A 23,102-nucleotide genomic window follows, 5' to 3' on the forward strand; every position below is an offset into this window, starting at 1 on the left:
CCTACGTCTCTCTGCCCCGCCCCCCACTCGCTTCCGCGATAGCTTCTTCGGCGCATGCGCCCTAGGCCGCTGGCGCTGCTGCGCAGGCGCAACGCCTGCTCCCGGCCTCTTGCGCAGGCGCAGTGCCTGAAGTTCATAGCCGGGCGCAGGCGTACTCGTCTCTCTTCCAGCCTGCTTCCGCAGCCCTGGAGTTGGACCCGGCTTGGGTGGGCCTGGACAGCGGCGGCACCGGCGACGGCGATAGTGACAGGGACTGTGTGAGTCCCGGACGGAAATGGCGATGGCGATGTCAGACAGCGGGGCGAGCCGCCTGCGGCGGCAGCTGGAATCGGACGGCTTCGAGGCGCGGCTGTACGTGAAGCAGCTCTCGCAGCAGTCGGACGGAGACCGAGACCTGCAGGAGCACCGGCAGCGCATCCAGGCGCTGGCGGAGGAGACGGCGCAGAACCTGAAGCGCAACGTCTACCAGAACTACCGACAGTTCATAGAGACGGCCCGCGAGATCTCCTACCTGGAGAGCGAGATGTATCAGCTCAGCCACCTGCTGACCGAGCAGAAGAGCAGCCTGGAGAGCATCCCGCTTACCTTGCTGCCGGCTGCCGCCGCCGCGGGGGCCGCCGCCGCCTCCGGAGGGGAGGAGGGGGGAGGCGGCGCGGGGGGCCGCGACCACCTCCGGGGCCAGGCTGGCTTTTTCCCCAGCCCCGGGGGCGCCTCCCGCGACAGTTCCGGGCCAGGCGAGGAAGGAAAGCAGCGCACTCTCACCACCCTGCTTGAGAAGGTGGAAGGCTGCAGGCACCTGCTGGAGACGCCGGGTCAGTACCTGGTGTACAACGGGGACCTGGTGGAATACGAGGCGGACCACATGACCCAGCTGCAGCGGGTGCACGGCTTTCTCATGAACGACTGTTTGCTGGTGGCCACTTGGCTGCCACAGCGGCGGGGGATGTATCGCTACAACGCCCTCTATCCCCTGGATGGTTTGGCCGTGGTCAATGTCAAGGACAACCCGCCCATGAAGGACATGTTCAAGCTGCTCATGTTTCCCGAGAGCCGTATTTTTCAAGCGGAAAACGCAAAAATCAAACGAGAGTGGCTGGAAGTGCTGGAGGAAACCAAGAGGGCCCTCAGTGAAAAAAGACGCAGGGGGCAGGAGGAGGCAGCTGCCCCTCGAGGGCCACCTCAGGTGACTTCCAAGGCCAGCAACCCATTTGAGGACGAAGACGACGGCGAGCCAGCTGTTCCCGAGGCAGAAGAAGAGAAGGTGGACCTCTCCGTGGAATGGATCCAGGAATTGCCTGAAGACCTGGATGTCTGTATTGCCCAGAGGGACTTTGAAGGGGCCGTCGACCTGCTGGATAAACTGAACCATTACCTGGAAGATAAGCCCAGCCCACCTCCTGTAAAAGAACTAAGGGCCAGAGTGGATGAGCGCGTCGGCCAGCTCACTGAGGTGCTAGTGTTTGAACTGTCCCCAGGTCGGTCCCTGAGAGGTGGTCCCAAGGCCACCCGCCGGGCGGTTTCTCAGCTAATCCGGCTTGGCCAGTGCACGAAGGCTTGTGAGCTCTTCTTGAGAAACAGGGCAGCGGCTGTGCATACTGCGATACGCCAGCTTCGCATCGAAGGTGCCACTTTACTCTACATTCATAAGCTCTGCCACGTCTTCTTTACCAGCCTTCTGGAGACCGCCAGGGAATTTGAGACGGACTTTGCGGGCACCGACAGCGGCTGCTACTCTGCCTTTGTGGTCTGGGCGAGGTCCGCCATGGGCATGTTTGTGGATGCTTTTAGCAAGCAGGTGTTTGATAGTAAGGAGAGCCTCTCCACGGCGGCTGAGTGTGTAAAAGTGGCCAAGGAGCACTGTCAACAACTGAGCGACATCGGCCTAGACCTCACCTTCATCATCCACGCCCTCCTGGTGAAAGACATCCAAGGGGCCTTGCACAGTTACAAAGAAATCATCATCGAAGCCACTAAGCACCGCAACTCTGAGGAGATGTGGAGGAGGATGAATCTGATGACTCCGGAGGCCCTGGGGAAACTCAAAGAGGAGATGAAGGGCTGTGGCGTGGGAAGCTTCGAGCAGTACACGGGGGATGACTGCTGGGTGAACCTGAGTTACACGGTGGTTGCTTTCACCAAACAGACCATGGGCTTCTTGGAAGAGGCACTGAAGCTGTACTTCCCGGAGCTGCACATGGTGCTTTTGGAGAGCCTGGTGGAAATCATTTTGGTTGCTGTCCAGCACGTGGATTACAGTCTTCGGTGTGAGCAAGATCCAGAGAAGAAGGCTTTTATCAGACAGAATGCATCCTTTCTGTATGAAACGGTCCTCCCCGTGGTGGAGAAAAGGTTTGAGGAGGGTGTGGGGAAACCCGCCAAGCAACTCCAGGACCTGAGAAATGCATCGAGACTGATTCGTGTGAATCCCGAAAGTACAACGTCAGTGGTCTGATGCCTGGACCTGTTTATGTGTATCCGTGTATGTTGCTTATGGATTATTTATATTAAGTTGCAGTAGCATATTCTTTATAGTCTCAAACATGTCTTAAAAATAAAAGATGCCCTCTGGGATAGAAGTGCAAAAGCAAAAGGAAAAAGAAAAAAATGTTAAACTAAGGCCATATGACAAAAACGTTGGAATTATTGAAATATATAATATGCTTTCCTTTTAAATTATGCAGCTCTCTAATGCATATATCATCACACTATAGCATTTCAGCTTATCCTTTGACTCATGACACACTTTCTCACAGTGCAGATTATGCAGCGCCGATAAACAATATCTGTAAATACAGAGTTTAAGTATGTTGTGAATGTCTCCCCGTTCACAAAAATGTTAGGTTTCTTAAAGGGTACTGTGCCATATAAAACACCCTGCGCCCTCTACTTCCACATCTTAAAATGTGTTTGAACAATTTGGGGTAAAGAAAGGAGTTGAGGAAATTGGTTTTAGGGTAAACTTTGGTCAAAAGAATTCCTTCGTGAAGGTAGCTAGTGTGCGGACTTGAGTACTTCAGTCCTTATAGAGCACAAGGGGAAGCTGTCATAAACACAGTTCCAACGTAATTTAAATGGTTCATCATTTTTAGCTGCTAATTAGCAGCTTGATAACACTTGATTTGGGAGCATTTACTTGAAAATCTTAAGAACTATCATCAATTTTTTTTTTTACATATTTCTGAGTTGTCTGAAGTTCCCCTTTAGCATATTAAAAAAAATAAAAAATGAGACACATCGAAGAACCTGACAGCACTTTTGGTGTGGGTTACACGTAGCGGCTCAGACTTCATGCAAGTGGGAGAAAAGTTTTCAGATTTCAGGGTCTGGGTGGGTGGGAAATTAGGGAAAATCCTATGCAGACCCCACGGTGTTCTTAAGTATGACTGCTTTGAGCAGAGATTTGTTTTTGTTTTTTCGTGGCTAAGTGGATAGTTTTCCGTGGCTAAGGGTAAGTGTTTTTTCGTCTCACAGGAAAGTGAGACAGTGTGCCCAAAGGAAGGAGGGGAAGAACCTTTGGTGATGCCTAAAATGCTCCAGGCTGCATTTTTCTTGTTTTATTTTTTAATTTTATTTGTTTTTCAAACTGAATATAATGCTTACTTCAGATTGTTTAGTAAACAAAAATAACTAAAGAAATTTGAGCTTCCCGAGGTTTCTAAATTTGCATCCATTGTATATTGATTATCTGGCCTTCCTCATACTTGAAGACAAACTGCTACAACCCATTTTCCCCCTAACTTATAGTTGTGATTCTTGTTCCTAAGTGTCATTTCTGATGCCGATGACTTCAAAAGGTCGTTTCCTTTATCTGAAGGAAAATAGTGGTATTAAGACTGTGGGAATTATGTAAAACCTAAAATAGCTTCTAATAGCAGGTTAGGGTTGTAAAGCTCCTTGACTTAATTACTCATATGCCTGACGAACCTCTTATTTTATATTTAGCTCTGCATATCTAAAAGGTTGGAAATTATCAGAGTTTAAGATTTTCTTTGACATTTTTTTCACATAACTTTAGCATTTGCTAGATAGTAACCGTAACTGGATATCTCAGTTGAACAAAAACAGTTATAATCTGCCTTTTTGTTTTTTAAGATCACTGGAAACTTGAATTTGATAAAAATGTTATGATTATTTTGTGCCGCTTAAAGTTTCTAAAATCATATTGTATGAAACATGTATTGTGTCAGTATTTGATGCTGGGTCCATGAAATGATACTTATGAAATCAAAACTTCTCTTACGGCATGAAGTGATAAAAACCTCAGTGCGTATGCGCTCAGATGCTGTTTAAATGGTAGACTCTTCACAGAACTGTCTGCTTTTTAAAACTGGAAGTACAGAATTTTCTTGTGTTAAAAGTTGTGTGTTCCTTAATCAGAGTTGTAGCTGGAGGAATTAGGCTGTTGGTGAATCAGGTCGTGTGGGAAATTGATTAAAGACCATCGATGTTGCAACGTGCCTTTGTGCCAGGACAGAGCAATTTCGCTGCATTTCCTCCAAGTGGGGTCAGAGCTCTTCTCTCTAGTTCTCATTCAGTTAGACACCAAAACAAGGTCTGAAAATGGAATGCGGTTAGAGATTGCCCAAAAATATAGTACATACGGTATTATACCATTTAAGTGTTGATTGCCTTGTCTAGGTTGCTTCGAAGATAACACTGTCACTTGAGCTTGAAATCAGACTTGATTGAATTAATTAGTGTTGAAGAAAGACGCCCTGTGGAATTAAGTCTGTTTTTGATTAAAGCCTCATTTCACTTAAGTGCTGAAAACTCACTTATTTTTGTTTAAAACACTACCTGTGGTTGTCATCAGCACTTGTACTTTGCAACTTGCTTTCCTGGGATTGGGAATTCGGGACTTGACGTGTAGTATAAAATCAGTATGTGTACATTTTGCTTATTGGTATGCTGTGATCTGAGGGAGTCTTGAAATGTTTTACCAAAATAAAGCTGAAAATTTTTCTTACACTGGATAAAATCGATTGATATTACAATGTTATATTTATTTCTTTTCTTTAATGAGGATTTAATATTGTTATGTTCATGTTACTGAAATGTTTTAAAAGCCTAGGTTGTTTTCTAGTTTTTGTTTTTCTATATGAGGAGTAATAGGTACAAAACTGTTAGCTTTATTTAAGTAAGTGTTCTGCTACTATCAGAATTGTGAATTAAGTCAGATTGCAACTTTTTAGGATTCCCTTGAACGGGAGATTTCAGATGTACAAAATGTGAATTTACTCTAAAAAATGGGTGTTAGGGACTTCCCTGGCGGTCCAGTGGTTAAGACTCCGCGCTTCCAATGCGGGGGGCGTGGGTTTGATCCCTGGTCAAGGAACTGAGATCCTGCATGCCACAGGGTGCAGCCAAAAATAAATAAATAAATAAGTAAAAATAAAAATATAAAAAGTGGGATTCATACCATCTGCACATCTTTCAGTGAAGAAAATATAATGTGGGCTATATGACCTAGGAACTAGGATCATAAATGACAAGGATCTCTTTTTTTTTTTTTTAAACGTGGATATTGCGGGAACTATCACGCATAATTGATTTAACAATATTTAGCGAATGCTATGCCTCACATTGACTAAAATGCGGGGTGGGGAGGACAAAATAAAGTTAAGCATGCTTTCACTTAATATGCTTAAAAATTGGTGAAAATAGAATAAAAACTTGGAAAAAATAAATTAGCAAATGAAAGGCAAAACTGTTGCAAATTAAATTCAGCAAAATTAATTAGTTTATCAATAAATAATTGAATAATTGCAAACCGTGTTGGAAAAAAAAACAAAAAAAAACAAGACCAAACAACCTGCGTGTCGCAGCTTAAGTGCCATGGGAATGCTGAGAAGGAAGAGGGCAGTGTTACTCTGAGGAGTTTGGAAAGGCCTCGTGGATTTGTTGGCCTTGGAGCAAGTCCTGGAAGAAGGGACAAGATTTAGGTGTGCAAGGAAGATGGGCATGCAAGTGTGAGCAAAGACACACAGCAGGAGCGCGTGCGTGCTTGGGACAGTCTTGTGAAGTAATGTCACTGTCACAGCGCCGTTGCAGATGTGCTAGAGATTTGAGGAGAGGAACGCTGTGTCTGCAATTCATCCCTACTAAGGAAGCTTCCATCGTGCAGAGGGTAGGAAGTAAGAAGTCCACGTCATCCTGCCCGAGCCCCCGGTGACCCCCTCAGCATAGGTGCCACTGGTAAGAGCTTCTCATACATCTTTTCCCCAGAAATTGGACTGTACGGCACCTACTGTTGAGCTCTTGCTCTTATTCGAGTGCCACCAGTTCAGTATTTCTCAGAAGTGCTCACATCAGTACCTCACCGGGCTGGATTTTTCTGTGATTGAACAGCACCCAATCACAATGAATGGATCTGTCAGGATCGCGCACTTTCCAATTACTTTGCTGTCTTCAGGTTTTTTTCAGGTTTTTTGCCAAAAATCCTGAAAAAAGCTCTCGGTGCTTGTATCTTTGCTTACATGTGTGACTGTGTCTTAGGACACATTTCCAGAAATTGCTCGGCCAAACCGTACATTTTAAATTTAGGTAAATGGGACTTCCCTGGTGGTGCAGTGGTGGAGAATCTGCCTGCCAATGCAGGGGACACGGGTTCGAGCCCTGGTCCAGGAAGATCCCACATGCCTCAGAGCAACTAATTTACATCTTTTAACTCAATTTTGAACTGTTTTCACACACACACACACACACACACACGCACACAAATCGGCATGCAACAGTTGTCCTAAGGTAAAACACAAGTCACCTTAAAACTGTTGCAAGTATTTTCACCCAAGGTTGAAAAATTGTTTATCCTGAACATGAAAACCTGTAACAAATTTAAATTAGTTATATAAAACTCGTTACCTGTAGTTTTCTCCTTGCAAAGATCCAAAAAAGAAAATGCCCAAGTAACTAATACACATCAGTCACAACATGGTCCTGGGTCATCCCCACACCAAAACCAGATGCTCCTTTAATTCTAAACCCATCATCAGAGACCAAGAGAACATCATTTCGTTTTATACAAAACAAAATTCACATGTGCCGAAAAAGAAAGAGCCAAAAAAACCGGAAACGAAAACCCTAGTACTGACAGTAACGTTCAGTACACTAATTAGTGGCCAAAATGCCACTGATCAAAAAATAAAATAGTGGCTGTATATCACTGCAAAGAAATCCAAGAGGCTTTTAACCCTTTGGCAGCAGAAATCCAGATTTTTCCAATTATGTGAATGCATACCTCCTACGTGCCAAGAATAGAGAAAGTGTATGTGCCGGCACAGAAAGAAAAAGAACTACCGTTCACTGCACCACTCAGAGAATTGGCTTTAACAGAGACTTCTTATAAGGTTAGGCAGAAACCAAAAAATGGTTATTAGCTGCTTGTGTCAACAATTTTAAGTGGAGGTGATTGAGTTCTAAGGTTCAAAGTAAAACTATAAAGGGGAAAAAGGTTAGGCTGGATAGAAAATGTCAAGACTCATATTGTTGTTTCTGATAAGGACCCAACAAAATGAATCTTTAATGACTTGAACTGCAGGATAAGGGATCCCAAGGATGCAGTCATTTTTAGTAAAGTGCTATCAGTAAAGTACTATTCTGAGCAAACTGCATTTTATGATGACAACAAAAGGAAAGAAGATGTAATAAGGACTATACACCTATATTCTACTCACAGTGTTTGAGTTCTGGAAGGTCCTGTATAATGAAGGAAGAATTCAAATATGAAATCATGCCAATCACATGTCAAATTTTCACTATAACTTTCCTAAAAAAGTGTTTTCCCCCAATATCTGTTAATCACAAAGAAACAGAAGCTGTGAATGTACAGTTCAGAAAATAAAAACGGAGAAACTAATGACATTATTATGACCAAGATGTTTGGTAAACAGTGAATTATGAATTTGGGATCATCAGGAAAAGGCTTTTTAAACAACCCTCCGGACTTCAAAAAATCTCTTCAGGTAGTAGATCTGTCCCAGTGTCATAGCAACTAGAACAAGAACTTCAAAGAAGGACCAAAGGGCCACTCTGCTGTTTGTGTTGTCATTGATTGCTCTGTGTCTTCTCTCCCAAACTTCCACGTATTCCTGTTCATGCTTTACAGCTGTCATTGCCACTGCGAGCTCATTAATCGTTTCGTCTAGCTTGTTCTGTTGAGCTTCTGTTTCCATGTCTTGTCCTTTTGGAGCCTCCCCAGTATCAACGGTGAACATCCCTTTGTCTTTGGGGTCATAGTGGACATCCTATTGCTAAAACAAAACTTATTATGTTCCATCCACGTGAGCAGCAAATGTGTATTTCCCACTGGACTCCCGGTCTCCTTTATAAATTCCTGTATTATCAGGCCCTGTAATTTCCACGTCGATGTCCAGGAAGCTGCCCTTGGCCACCTCCAAGATGAGGCCCATCTCAGTGCCCGAGGTGACCCACTGGAAGAAGCACTCCTTGGCGGGCCCGTCGATGCTGACGAAGTAGCCCGAGGCCGTGGCCGGGAGGGCGGCCAGGAGCGCCAGCAGTTCAGCGAGTGTCCTCATGGTGGGGCTGGGTCCGAAGCCAGGACCCAGGACCGGGACTGTGGCTTCCAGACTATTCCGATTGTAATAAGATTTATTCATTTTTACTCATCTGTGAAAAAAACTTAGCAAGTTTTGCTTGTAATTTCTATGAGTGAGATTCAGCAACCTTGTATTTCCTTTTTTATTAAGCTCCCTACATCTGTCCTTTGCCATTCTTTTCTTAGATGATCTTTGTCGTATGATTTTGTAGTTTATAGTATACTTAGGAAATTAATTTTTCATGTGTACTAAGTGTTACAGATATTTTCCCCCTCGTTTGTCATTTATTCATTTATCTTATTCATTTATCTATTTAGTTATTTATTTTTGGAGTACAGTATATGTTAATCCGTTATGAAGCCAGACTTATCTGAGTTTTTTCTGTGTGATTCCTATGTTTTCGGTCAGACTTGTAAAGGCCTTACTCACTTTCGGATTCCAAAAACATTCATGCTTTTCTTCTAGCAATTTAGTATATTGTACTATTTGAAATTTTGCTCCGTCTGTAATTTGTTTTAAAGAATGATGTAAGAATCCCGTTTTCCCACAACTATCAATAATTAGCAAATTGCTGCAGTAATTTTGAATCATCCTTCTTTTTCCCCCCCTTACTTGAAATGCCATTTTAATAATTTATTATAGTTGTACTAGATGTGTATCTGGGTACATTTTTGGCTCTATGTTCTGTTTCACTGATATTTTGATTTCTGTTCCATTATCAACCTGTTTTAATTGTAGATTTATAATTTAATAACAACTAGGACTGGTCTCATTCTTCTGCTGTTTCAGTTTTTTCCTAAGTATTCTTACATATTTATTATTCAAATTGCATTTTGAATAATTCAATGACATTCCTTACCATCCTCCAAAAGAGTTGGCATTTTGATTGAAATCATATTGAATGTAGATCAATTTAGGGAAATTTGACATCTTTATAATTTTGAATCTTCTTATTTATTTATGCAAGTGTACTTTCATATTTCAGCAGCATTTTCAAATTTTCTTCAGGTAGATCTTGCATGTTTCTTGGTGAGTTTATTCCTCGGTACTTCATCTGTAATGCTTTTGTGAATGAAATCTTTACCTCCATTATGTTTTCTGATTGTAGGTAAGAAATGTACTGATGTTAGTTTTCTGGGTTTTTTTTTTTAAGAGTTTTCCAGTATATAATCACATCACCCAAATAAGGATAATTCTGCCTCCTAAATTTTTATACATCTTATGGGGTTCTCTTAATATTCTATATTAAGTTGAACATCCAAAACTATGTTAAATCATAGTTTTTGCTTGATATTAATATCAAGGAATTAGAAATTATACCAGATATGTATCTACTAGAAGTGTTTTTCCTGTTTTTTTTTTCCCTCAAAGCCTGATGCTGGCTTTTGATCATTATGTTAAGGAAGTGATCATCTCTTCCAGTTAACTAAGAGTTGTGGTTTTAATTTTTTTAGGTCAGGAATGCATGTTGAATTAATAAATGAATCTCAGCATCTATTGAGCTAATCATTATTTTTCTCCTCTGTCATATTAATTTGGTAAGTTTTTAAGATAGATTTCTTAACACTGAACCACATTCACACTCTATGAATTAATTCTATTTGGTTGTAACGCATAATTCTTTTAATATAGTGTCTGATTCTAATGAATATTTCCTTAGAATTTTTGCATTGATATCCAGTGCTTGTGTCATTCATCAGGTAAGTGTGTGCAGCATGGTAATAATGATGGTGAAGTGATGAGACACATCCGCATTCCTTTTGATTCCTGAACAATGAGAATGAAAAATCATACAGTGTGACACAGGTGACTTGTGTCACTTCATGTATAATGAGCCACCCGAAGCTTCCAGGACAGTCAGAGCTCTTACAAGGAGGTAAGGAGGTATTCCATTGAATCTCTCCCCCATTTCACACTGTGTCAGAGATGTACGGGATACGTAAGCTGTCTGTATGTTAAATACATTCTGTATGTATTGAGAAACACTTGTATGTTTCATTCACACAGAATATTTGCATTTCATTTTTTCCCATCAACTTCCCTAGAGCAGTGTTGGGCATAACATAGATGATAAAAGCTTATTAAATAAATACTATTGAGCACGTTTCTTTAATAACTAATGACAGTTCACATTTATGAGGTGACTAGTTTGCACCAGGCCCTTTATTACATGCTTGATCTCATTTGATCCTGACAATAACCTGGAAAATAGGTATTGTTTTACTCATTGTACAGATACAGGAAGAGACTCAGCAAAAGCCATATACCTGGCTAAGGTGTCTCCCCACTGAGCGTCAGGCTGTGTTGAAGACCAGGTCCCAGGCCCAGTTTTTTCACTCTGTCATTAACTAGACGATCACTTATATACAGAATTATTTCAAGCTGGTGTTTCTAAGTAAAGTTTCTGAAGACAAAATTATTTTGGCATGTGCCTCAATCAATAAGAATCAGAGGGCTTCCCTGGTGGCGCAGTGGTTAAGAATCCGCCTGCCAATTTAGGGGACACGGGTTCGAGCCCTGGTCCAGGAAGATCCCACATGCATCGGAGCAACTAAACCCGTGTGCCACAACTACTGAACCTGTGCTCTAGAGCCCGTGAGCCACAACTACTGAGCCCACGTGCCACAGCTACTGAAGCCCACGCGCCTAGAGCCCGTGCTCCGCAACAAGAGAAGCCACCACAATGAGAAGCCCGTGCACCACAACGAAGAGTAGCCCCCGTTCTCTGCAACTAGAGAAAGCCCGCGCGCAGCAACGAAGACCCAACGCAGCCAAAAATAAATAAATAAATAAAATTTTAAAAATAATAAGAAGAATTAGAATATCTGCATGAAAAAAATTCAAGTATGACAAGCAACGTGTGAACCTTTCTTTGGGGGGACCATTGATCAACAATTACAATAGCCCAAGCTGTGTGGTAAGCCCTTTTAACGGGTTATTTAATCTTCACATCAGTCTGTGAAGGAATTGCGGTTTTGTGAAATTAAATAATTTGCAAGTAATCCAACCTACAAGGGGGTCCCTAACTAAGTGGCCCAGGAGGGACTTGAACTCAGAGGACACTCCTCTAGGGCTAGTGCTCTAAGCCATTGAGCTGTGTGATTGGATCCTGGCTGATGTTGACATCTCACCAGGATAGATTGCTTTTTTCCAAAGGCTTATCCGTACACATTTTGGGTACTCTGTTATAATTATACGTAGTATATTGTGTCAGAGGATATTATTACTTTTTATGATTTCCTTAGATAAAATAAAGTTTTTGAGTTTGAGTTAATGAGATAGTTAAAGTTAGATTATTGCCGTTAACACCAATTTGTACATCATCAGTGATGTAAAACAGGCTCAAACGTGCAGAAACTGCATTGGGCATTAAGACGGGTGTAACTTAGCTTCCTGCAGAGGCGAGAGAAGCTCCTAAACCACTGGGCCGGTGTCATTTTTTAAAAATTTATTTGGCTGCAGTGGGTCTTAGTTGAGGCATGTGGGATCTTTAGTTGCAGCATGCAAACTCTTAGTTGCGGCATGTGGGATCTAGTTTCCTGACCAGGGATCGAACCCGGGCCCCCTGCATTGGGAGCACGGAGCCTTAGCCACTGGACCACCAGGGAAGTCCCCAGGTGTCATTTAAGTAGAAAAGTTGCAGGAAAAGAGCTGTGTTTCTCGTGTCAACCTTCATTAGTTTTGCCTGATAAGTTGACTTACTTTCAGATTATTATACCTGCTAAACACATTAAACAAAGTTATAGAAGCCAAGCCAGAATTGATATTCGTGTCTGTGGTCTCATACATTGCTGGTGGGGATTACTGTAAACTGATTCGCTGGATAATTTGAAAATGCAGAATTATACAAGCCCTTTCACCTGGCAATACAATTCTGGGGATTTATCCTACAAATATCTTCACGTACTTCCTAAATGAGGTTTACCCATTAAACAAACATAGACGCAGTTTATGAACAAGTTTTTAAGAACACTTCCAGTCTCCGGTCCGGCACGTAAGGTGCTTGGAAGTTGCCGCTCTGTTCTAACAGGTAAAAAGCTGAACAGACTGAAAAATCAACACCTCTTCCTGGATCCATAAGAAGGGAGGACACAGGGCAAACAAATGCCCCCAGGATTGGAGAGACAGGCAGGCAAACACAGGGGGTCTCAGGTTACGGGACCAGAGGCTCAGAGTGAAAGCCACCAGCGGCCGGTGCCCCTGGTAGGACACCAGAGCTGGGCCTGGCGAGGTGCTGGCAGACCAGTGCAGACGAATCTGAGAGTTAAAAACTCCAGGGGGACGCAGTGCCAGGAGAGGGGGCAGTACTGTGAAATTTACCTGCCACCAAGCTCAAACTGTGAATATCAGAGGAAAATCCCTCAGACTTCCGGCACGGGGAGGCAAACGGGACAACTGGAAATAGGATGGAGCGCTCTACTCTTAACAAGTCTGCCCTCAGGAGGAGCTAGTTAACCGGAGACTAAGCTGCCAGGGTACTAGCAACCTAGCTGAAGGGAGATCCCCAACTTCAGCCCGCTCTCGCCATCCTGTCCCAGCTAAGCGGGGAGAAAAACGCTGAGAAACAGTTGTGAAGTTCACGGTCCAGGAGCACAGGCTCCTTGAAAGAAAGAGACGTAACCCCAGGGCTATTAGCAGGCTCCCACTACGCCCACACTCACCATCACATCACTGAAGGCCTCTTTCCAGCAGCTCCTGTCACCTGGTACAACAGGAAAAACAATTGCAAGGCGTACCCAAAGGCAAAACGCACAATGAAGAGAGAGAGCCAGCATCAGATCAAGGAGTGGCAGGGATGTTGGAATGATCAGACCAGGGATTTATTACAACAGTCATTAATGTGTTAAGGGTTCTCATGGACAAAGTAGGCAGCAGGAGAGAACAGATGGGCAGTGTAAGCAGAGATGGGAATCCTAAGAAAGAATTTTAAAGAATGCTAGAGATAAAAAAACAGTCATAGAATTGAAGAACGCTTATTAGTAGACTGGACCCAGCTGAGGAAAGAATCTCTGAGCTGGAGGATGTATCAATAGAAACCGTGAAAACCAAAAAGCAAGGAGAGCAAAGACTGGAAAAAAAAAAAAAACAGACCAAAATATGCAAGGACTGTGGGACAACAATTATGGGTAATATACCCCTAATGGGAATACGAGAAGGGGAAAAAAGGGAGAAAGAAACAAAAGAAGAGATTGAACAAGTTTTTATTGTAACGTTTTTTGTAACAGCAAAAGATCGGAAACTACCTGGGACTTCCCTGGTGGTCCAGTGGGTAAGACTCCACTGCTTCCAATGCAGGGCGCCCGGTTCAATCCCTGGTCGGGGAACTAGATCCCACATGCATGCCTCAACTAAGAGTCTGCGTGCTGCAACTAAACGTGCCACAGCGACAATCCCGCATGCCGCAACTAAGACCCGGCACAGCCTAAATAAATAAATATTTAAACAAACACACAAACAAAAAAAGATTGGAAACTACCTAAGGGCATATCCGTAGGGGACTAATTTAATAAACTTCAGTGCTTACATACAATGTAACACTATGCAGCTTAAAATGAATGCCTTCTCTCTGTACTGATGTGGAAAGGTATCTAAACTATGTTGTTAAATATAAAACAAGATGCAGAATAGTGGGATAGTATGCTACTTTAAGAGTAAAAAAGGAGAAAATACAATTGTATATAATATTTAGCTAAGAGTGGACTCATCATAAACCGTAATTGGATTAAGGGGATTTGAGGTTGCTAGTTCCTCTAGTGGTCTGCCAGAAGCAAATACCAAATCTTTCACTGAGGATGATAAAATTCTCAAAGAGTCTGTAGTTTTTTTATGTACAGTGTTTAGCCCTCAAATAAAAATAATGAGGTCTATGAGGGAAAGAGACCATTTGATTAAAACCCAGGAGAAACAATAGATAATAGAAACAGACTAACAGAGGACCCAGATAAAAGAGTTGTCAGGCACAGACTTTAATATGTTCTCAGGAATAAATAACAAAATCGAGAGTTTCTCAGAGAACCGGAAAGTAAAAGCCAACAAACAAAATAATGAAATGGAGAGCCCAGAGCTGTAAAATTCAACAACTGAAATTGAGAACTCAATAGATTGATTTAAGAGTAAATCAGGGACTTCCCTGGCAGTCCAGTGATTAAGACTTCACCTTCCAATGCAGGGGGTGTGGGTTTGGTCCCTGGACGGGGAGCTAAGAGCCCACATGTCTCGCGGCCAAAAAACCAAAACATAAAATAGAAGCAGTATAGTAATAAATTCAATAAAGACTTTTAAAATGGACCACTTCAGGAAAAAAAAATTAAAAAGGAAGGGTAAATTAGATTCAGCATTAGTGACCTGGAAGGCAGGTTAGAAAAAGATACTCAGACTAAAACACAAAGAAACTTTTAGAAGGGGCCTCAGTGACATGTGGAATGCGGATAATTAGAACCTCAGAGGAAAAGAATATTATTTTCCAATTTTCGTCTTTATTTTCTCTTTTTGCCCTAATTTGTGAGAAATGTCTTCATCTTCCAGCCTTCTACTGAGTTTTTCATTTCCTATCTGTTTTCATGTTTATTTTCCCTGAGCTCTCTTTTTGTCTGACTGTCCCCTTTAGAGCGTGTCTTTTATCGCGCGGAGGCTATTAAGAATATGTGGTTTCCTTGCTGCCACTATGAAGGTGGCCCTCGGGCACACCCCAGGGTCTGGGTTCTCCATGCTGGCACTCCCCACCCTGCCCCACCTGCCGCCCTCGCCCCCACCCAGCGTCGATTTCTGGACTCAACAGTAGATGGAGTCCCGCAGGACAAACCGCTCCCCACTCGCCTGGCCCCAAGACCTTCTTTCTTTTCTGAAGAACTTCAGGGCCAGGTGCTGGAGGTGAGAGGCAGTGGGCAGGAAGCAGGCATCTCTCCCTCCCACTCCTTTCTTGGGGCCCTGCTTCTTCCTGAAAATCCTATTTTCTGCCTTGGGTTTAAATCAGCGAAAACAAAAGCCAAAAAGCCTAAGAGGGAGACATTCTGCAGGTGATGTGTTTGCCTTCCACCCCGCTGCTGACTTCCCCCAAGACAAGGAGGATGAAACTGGATGATGTGAGCGGTGAGAAAGGAAAAGAAAAAAAATACGGAGAAAAACGAAAACATCGAGAAATATCCGTCCACAGGTGTATATAGTACATATATATACTGGGTCTCACCAGGATGGTGATTTTAAATAAAGAACGAGAGAGAGAGAGAGGAAGGAGGTGATGGGTCTCGGTAACGATAGTAAAGCTGCCGTCCCAGCGGGAAGCCCTAGCAGCCTCCCCGTGGGAACCTGTCTCCACTCCAGGGCGATTCGGTCCTTAGCTGGGTCCCAGGGCATCTTAAGTGACCCACCCCTACCCCTTGGACCAGCAGTTTTGCTGCCCCAGGTCCCGCCCTGAGCAGCTCTGGGCCGTTGCCTGGGCTCCTGCAACTCCATCCCTTTGGCCTCTGGCCTGAGATTGGACGTTATCGTCCTGTTAGCCCCTAGTTGTTTCACGAAAAGCATTTGGGGAATGGAAACAGCAAATGGAAACGATTTAAGTCATCACGTCACGGCAGGTCCGTGCAGCTCGCTTTCCTCGTGGATAAAGAGAGGATGATCTTAACGGGCACGACCGCACGGTCGTCCTGAGGATCAAACGAGCTAACATTCGTCAGGCTCTCGTGACAGTGCCTGGCGCGGAGCTGGCCCCCTGTAAGCGCTGGCCAAGCAGAAGCAGTCAGGCCCGGGTTGTACCCCGGAGGGGCCTGGCAGGGACACAGCAGCCCAACGAGGCCTCGCCCACGTCCTGACCTCAAGCCCTTCGGTTCAGAGGTTGCTGCACCTGACAAACAGCACAATGGGTTAAAGGAATCTTCAGTTTTCTGAGCAGAACATTACCTTCGATTTCAGTTCATGAACTTGACACTTAAAGAGCGTGATCTCCTCCTCTGAGGCCAAGGGCAGCATGAGCCAGTGGAGATCCCACGAGCGTCCCACCAACAGGGATCCCGGGTAACCCGCATCCCTGGGGAGCGCTCTGCTGGCCGCGAGGGCCACTGCCCACAGGACAAGCTGGGGACGAGGGGGGCTCCCGGCCTGGGCAGCACCCACGTGTGAGCACAGACGAGGGCCAGCAACGACCTGCTGGGGTCAGGTATCTGACCCTTACTGGAGGCTCCCCGTGGGTTAATGCGCCCCGGGTGAAATGGGTACCCTGTCATGCTCATGGAACAGAGGAGGAAGCTGAGGCATCGGGGGGTGGGTACAGGGTGGCAGGGCTCCCGAGCAGCAGGCTTGGGCCTGGGTTGGCGCCCGGTCCAGCTGGGAACGGGCCGCACGGCTGCCCCACGGGCACGCGGACAGGAGGAGCGCAGCCGGCAGGGCCGCCTGGAGCGCGCTCTGTCCCGCAGCCCTCTGGGCCCCAAGAAGCAGGGGTCGGGGGTGGGCTGTGGCCCCGCTGCCCCCGCTGCCCCCCCCCACCCTCTCCCGGTCCTGGGGGAAGAGGCTGGAGGACTCCGAGGGGCCTTAGCCCAGCTCCAGCCCTGGCTGCCCTTCCTCGTCTGCTCCCTTCCCGGGGCCCACGCGGTCCTTTGCCCCAGGAGGGAGCTCTTTCCCCTGCTTTCTCCTCGCACGTGGAGCCTCTCCCTCCCCCCCCCCCGCCCCCGACCCCTCGCAGTCGTCACTGCTTTCGTCCTCAGCCGGCTCTCAGGGCCAGCTCCACGGTACAACGCCTGACTGACATCTGGTTCCTTGAGCTTCTCACTGTGTGAACTGGGGTGAGTGATTTAACCTCAGCCTGTTTGGTCAGCCACGCAGCGGAGTGATAGCAGCATACCGTCTGCAGGAGTAACGGACACAACACACGTAAGGGATTTAGCACGGTGCCTGGCACACAGCAGGGGATTAATATACGTTAGCTGCTACGATCACCGTTGGTCTTTAAGGGGCAGGCGGCGGCAGCCTGAATGGGTGCCCAGAACACCCGCGATGGGAGGCAAGCGGAGACCGGGCACTGAGCGGTCCAGCGTGGACGGGTCCTGTCCCCACCGAGTCGGCAGAGCACACGCCAGGGTTCCTCTGGGTGCAGCACTGGTGCAGGCGGCTGGAAACCTGCAGAGGAACGTACACGGTACAGCTCTCCTGCCCTGAAACGGGACTGAGGTCTTCTAATTTCACACTCTTTGATGCACTTCCCAAGGAGTCTAGTCCCAACTCACAAAAGAAGCATCGGGAACAGATAAGAAAGAAAAACAATGTCATTGAAAAAATGTAGACGTTGATACTGCTTTGCCCAGTAAAATTAAGTTAATAAGTGCTCCTGTTTCAGAGTATCATTTTTATTTATTTTATTTATTTATTTATTTATGGCTGTGTTGGGTCTTCGTTGCTGCACAAGGGCTTTCTCTAGTTGTGGCGAGCAGGGGCTGCTCTTCGTTGCGGTGCGTGGGCTTCTCATTGCGGTGGCTTCTCTTTGTTGCAGAGCTTGGGCTCTAGGCGCGCGGGCTTCAGCAGTTGTGGCACGCAGGCTCAGTAGTTGTGGCTCGCGGGCTCTAGAGCGCAGCCTCAGTAGTTGTGGCGCACGGACTTTGTTGCTCTGCGGCATGTGGGATCTTCCCGGACCAGGGCTCGAACGCGTGTCCCCTGCATTGGCAGGCGGATTCTTAACTGCTGCGCCACGAGGGCAGCCCCAGAGTATCATTTTTATTTATAGGAAATCCGCGTCTGTTGCTGTCCCTGCCTGCTGGCAGGGTGCTACCTTCCTGGTTTGGCTAAGACATCGTGAGTCCTGGCCCTGCCCCTCCTTGCATGGGGAAGCTCATCATGACCCGAGAACTGGCCACCTGGGGAACCTCGACTGGCTTCCGCCCAGCGTCCACCGAGACGCATGCCTCCTTAGAGCCGTCAGATGTACGTGCTGTGGTTGGAACGCCAAACCCGCCCTGGTGGGCGGCCTGAGAGTCTGTATGTTAAGCCAGCTCTCCAGGTGATTCTTAGGCAACTAACACATAAATACTGCTAATTACGACCATATGGATGTGGTCTGCTTTAACCTCCAAGCTTGCCTGAAGAAACTGATAAATCGTCCTACCTATGAGAGTTTCCCATGGGAAGAGGAAGCTGGACAAGTTGCTTTGTCTCTGCTTTGTCAGACTGAAGCAGCCAGAAAATCTCATTTTTCACGTCCAGTTAACGCAGCTGAGGCAGGATCACACTTTCTAAGAAAAGTTCATTTTTATGTTAGCTATTTGTGGAATTGTTTCCTTTTTGTTCTCAGTATTTAAGGGCTCAATTCCCGAAGAAAACATAGGTTTCAAGCCCTGAGTCTACATAGAAACAGCTAAGACTTTACTGGACCCCAAATCCATATTTTTCCCTGAGGTAATTGTAATCTTTCCTCTCAGCTCCCTCTTATTTCATAGTCAGTAACTTCTAATAGGTTTCTTGTTTCCTGATTACCGGGAGCAGCTCTCTATCTGGTTTGGTCCACACAAAGCAGCAGAAGATGCTACTTCAAGCTTCGTGAACCTCCCAAGCCAGCAAGGTTTGGTCTCAGGGATACACCTGTTCACTAGCTCTTTGCAGATCAATATAAATAGGTACTTGGTGGCCCAGGGCCCTTCTGGACTGGCTCCAATCTTTCTGGTGTAGCCTGTGATGGAAACTTTCCCCCTACAGGGCAAACTGGTTTTACAGAAGATTACCTAATAAAAGTCACAATTAAAATGACAAAAAATTCAGAAGGGCCATTCTTTCACAAAGAGGTAATATGTATGCTTTCAATATGTATGCGCAAACATTTTTTTTCCCGAAGTAGGCAGCTAAGAGAAATCTGGCTGAAAGATTGCAGGTTGAATGCTTGCAAACAGAAAGCCAACAGTTTGGTGGTAACTGAGTAGGAGATCTGAGCCTTAACCTGCAGGAGATGAAGCCAAACAGTTTGTGCTGTAGACCCTAGAGAGCAGGTCTTAATAGCTGAGACATAAAAGCAACCTATGTGTCCATTGATAAATGAATGGATAGAGAAATTGTGGTATACATATACAGTGGAATACTACTCAGCCATGAAAAGGAAGGAAATCTTGCTATTTGTGACAGCATGGTTGGACATTGAGGGCATTATGCTAAGTGAAATAAGTCAGATGAGAAAAGATAAATACCGTAAGATCTCACTTACTCTAAAGAAAAAAAAGAAAAAAACTGAGGTCATGGATATAGAGAACAGACTGATGGCTGCCTGAGGCAGGGGTTTGGAGGTGGATGACATGGGTCTGGGGTCAAAAGGCACAAACTTCCAGTTATAAACCGAGCAAGTGCTGGGGGTGTCATGTATAGGCTGGTGACGCTACTTAATAATACAGTATTGCATATTTGACAGTTGTTAAGACAGTAGGTCTTAAAAGTTCCCATCACAGGAAAAAAAGAATTCTGTAACTATATTTGGTGATGAGTAATAACTGGACTTATTGTGGCAATCATTTTTCAATGTATACAAATACCAAATTATTATATTTACACCTGAAACTAATATAATGTTACATCAATTATATCTCCAGTTTTTAAAAACGTGGAGAAGAGGGAGACAGAAGAGAGGACCAGGAGGACGCGGTGTGAGGACACAACCTGACACCACAGCTTTGAGGGAGCAGGAGCCAGTGAGTGTGGGCCGCCTCTGGAAGCTGGGAAGGCGAGGGAACAGATTCCCACTAGAGCCCCCAGAAGGAGCGTGGCCCTGCTGACCCCTGGATTTCAGCCCGCTGAGATTCCTTCCAGACTTCTGACCTCCTAAACAGTACAATGATACATTTGTTTAAGCCACAAAAACTCCCTGAGAACAAAGCACATCACCTGCAACTTCAGAACTGAGATTCTAAAGACTTTCTAAGAAAGCAAACAGTTTACATTCAGGAATCAGAATGTTCTAGTCAACTTTAGAAACCAGAAGACAAGGGAGAAATGCTTTTCAAAATTCTAAAGGAAAATTATTCCTAACCTAGAATTCTATGCTATTTTCTTTCTTTCTTTCTTTAAAAAATTTTACCTATTTTTTGGCTGCATTGGGTCTTTGTTGCTGCGCGCGGGCTTTCTCTAGTTGTGGCGAGCGGGGGCTACTCTTCGTTGCGGTGCATGGGCTTCTCATTGCGGTGGCTTCTCTTGTTACAGAGCACAGGCTCTAGGCGCGCGGGCTTCAGTAGTTGTGGCTCGCAGGCTCTAGAGCGCAGGCTCAGTAGTTGTGGTGCACAGGCTTAGTTGCTCTGCAGCATGTGGGGTCTTCCTGGACCAGGGCTCAAACGCGTGTCCCCTGCATTGGCAGGTGGATTCTTAACCACTGCACCACCAGGGAAGTCTTCTAACCTAGAATTCTATACCCAGCTAAGCCATCAGACAACGATGAGAGTGGAAAAAAAGATATTTTTAAACAGGTGAAGTCTAAAATATTAATCCCTCATACCCCTGGAACATGGGCTTCACTAACATTAATAAACAAATAAACTAAAAGAAAGACATGGGATCCAAGAGGGAGGGGAATCCCATGCAGAAAAGTGAAGGGAACTGTTAAGGTCACAGTGACGGGAAACCCCAGGTTGACAGCTATACAGCAGGCCTCGAAAGCAACCAGCCCAGCCAGGGTGGGCTCTAGAAAAATGATGTGTGTGAACCTACTGAGGGGGATTCACACTTCTGTCAGAGTTGATAACTTTAATCTGGAAAAAAAAGAAGTAAAGATATGAACAAGTCAAAGAAGGCATCAAAATCTGTTTTCTACCCCACGTTGAAGGATTCCATTCTATTGGTGGGAGGAAGAAGGGATGTCGGGAAAAGCTGTGATTTCCACCAAGGCCCAGCTGACCTTGGAAGATGGCAGGTGTCTGCGAGAGAGAGAGAGAGAGAGAGAGAGAGAGAGAGAGAGAGAGAGAGAGAGAGAGAAGGAGGTAGAGATGGAGCAACGTACCACCCCATAATGCTGTTGGGCTGAACAGCTGGGCTGAGACCTGCTCTAAGTCAGGGATGCGAGTGCCTAGGGCCATACTGACCACTCCAGAAGCACCCAATCTCATTTACTCTGAGAAGCCAAGGAGGGTTTGTCCCCGTCAGGAGTAGCAGTAATAACAGGTTACACTTACTGCCAAGGACTGTTTCAAACATTTTACTGACACACGTTTCTCACAACTCAAGAGGTATTAGCATCATCCCGATTTTATGGATAAGGAAACTGAGGCTCTGAGAGTTTAAGCAAATCACACGTGAACACAGGGCTACTGTACGGCAGAGTTGGATTTCATAGTCGGTTGGGCTTTGGACCTTGCATTCTTAGCTGCTACATTATACTGTTTGGATGGGAGACTGTCCTGGAAAACCAGATGCTAAGGGTCTTTTTACTTACTTCAAAGCAGGGGCAGCTCCAGAATTTATAGATTGGGCGGGGGTGTGGAGGGGAAGGCCTTAGGAACAGCAGTGTGGCTTGCAACTGCGGTGTGTGCAGGAGCTTGTGTGCGGCAGGGTACAGGATACACGCTTTGAAGCTCTGTCGGCATACGAAGCGTGCTGTTCTTTGACTAAGACTTTAGGTTGACTTGGGTGACTTGGGAGGGTTTGAGGAGACTGAGAGGGGAAAAGTGGCCCCTGCCACCTCCCACAGCTGTCTCCCTCTGCTGCAAGGCCTCATTTGGTTTGGGTTGCACCCCGTTTTCCTGCCTCTCCTCTGTCTGCTTACTTGTGTGGTTCTGATGCCAGAGCTGGCCAGGAGACAAGTCTAGAGCCACGTGCACCCAAAACTCCAAGGTCTTTGTCCCCAAACCTGAAACGCATTATGAACAGGTCTCAAAGTAGATAAAAGTCACCTTAGTCTTCAACACATATACTCATGGCATGAGAAGAAAACAAGTAACCAAACTGGGTGTACAGGGATTCTTTGTAAGGCATGCTTACGCAGCTAGAATTGGCCAGGACCCCGCCTCCCCACTGCTCTGGTCTCCCTGGAGGGCAGCAGCTCAGTGCTGTTTGGCTGGCATGCCATACAGCCCTCAGCCAGGAACAGCCCAACTGACTCCTCAGCTCTTAGGCAGCCTCAACACACGCCAGTCTTCTCTGGCTTCCCAAACAAGCAGAGCCACACGGAGGGCCCCTCTGCCCCCCACACACGGACTAGAGCAATGGCTCTCCAATCCGAATGTGCAGCAGAAACAGTTTGGCCTCTGGGGAACAAACGCACATTCCAGGAATTTGCATACAGACAGTCCTACAACCACATGTCGAGAAACTTTTCAGCATTTCCCATGGCACTTATATTCCTGTTCAAATGTTTTACAAGAGTCTCTAAGCCACTACAGATGTTGAGCCCTGCTGCTATGGACTCAATGGTGGCCCCCAAGTTCAGATATTGAAGCCCTAATCCCCAGTGTGACAGTATCTGGAGATGAGCCTTTGGGAAGTAATTAGGGCTAGATGGGGTCAATGGGGGTGGGGCCCTCATCTGACGGGGTTACTGCCCTTCTAAGAATAGACAGCAGAGAAGACTGTTCTGTCTCCGGGTGCACAAAGAGTTAATGT

The 23,102-nt window shown here is 45.5% G+C and overlaps 1 protein-coding gene and 1 pseudogene across 2 annotated transcripts; one reads left to right on the top strand and one right to left on the bottom strand.

Moving 5' to 3' along the window:
• Positions 1–24: 24 nt before the first annotated feature.
• On the top strand, positions 25–4,966 carry EXOC8 (exocyst complex component 8). The gene has a single exon (XM_082422999.1). It carries the CDS (start codon positions 275–277, stop codon positions 2,450–2,452), a length of 2,178 nt encoding a protein of 725 aa, XP_082279125.1. The 5' UTR covers positions 25–274; the 3' UTR covers positions 2,453–4,966.
• LOC309642078 (transmembrane emp24 domain-containing protein 2 pseudogene) lies at positions 3,399–8,824 on the bottom strand (annotated as a pseudogene). Its single transcript has one exon. The product of its transcript is annotated as a transmembrane emp24 domain-containing protein 2 pseudogene (transcript).
• Between the last annotated feature and the right edge of the window lie 14,278 nt (positions 8,825–23,102).

The sequence above is a fragment of the Balaenoptera physalus genome (assembly GCF_965194825.1).
Source record: "Balaenoptera physalus genome assembly, chromosome: 14".
NCBI classification, from domain to species: Eukaryota; Metazoa; Chordata; class Mammalia; order Artiodactyla; family Balaenopteridae; genus Balaenoptera; species Balaenoptera physalus.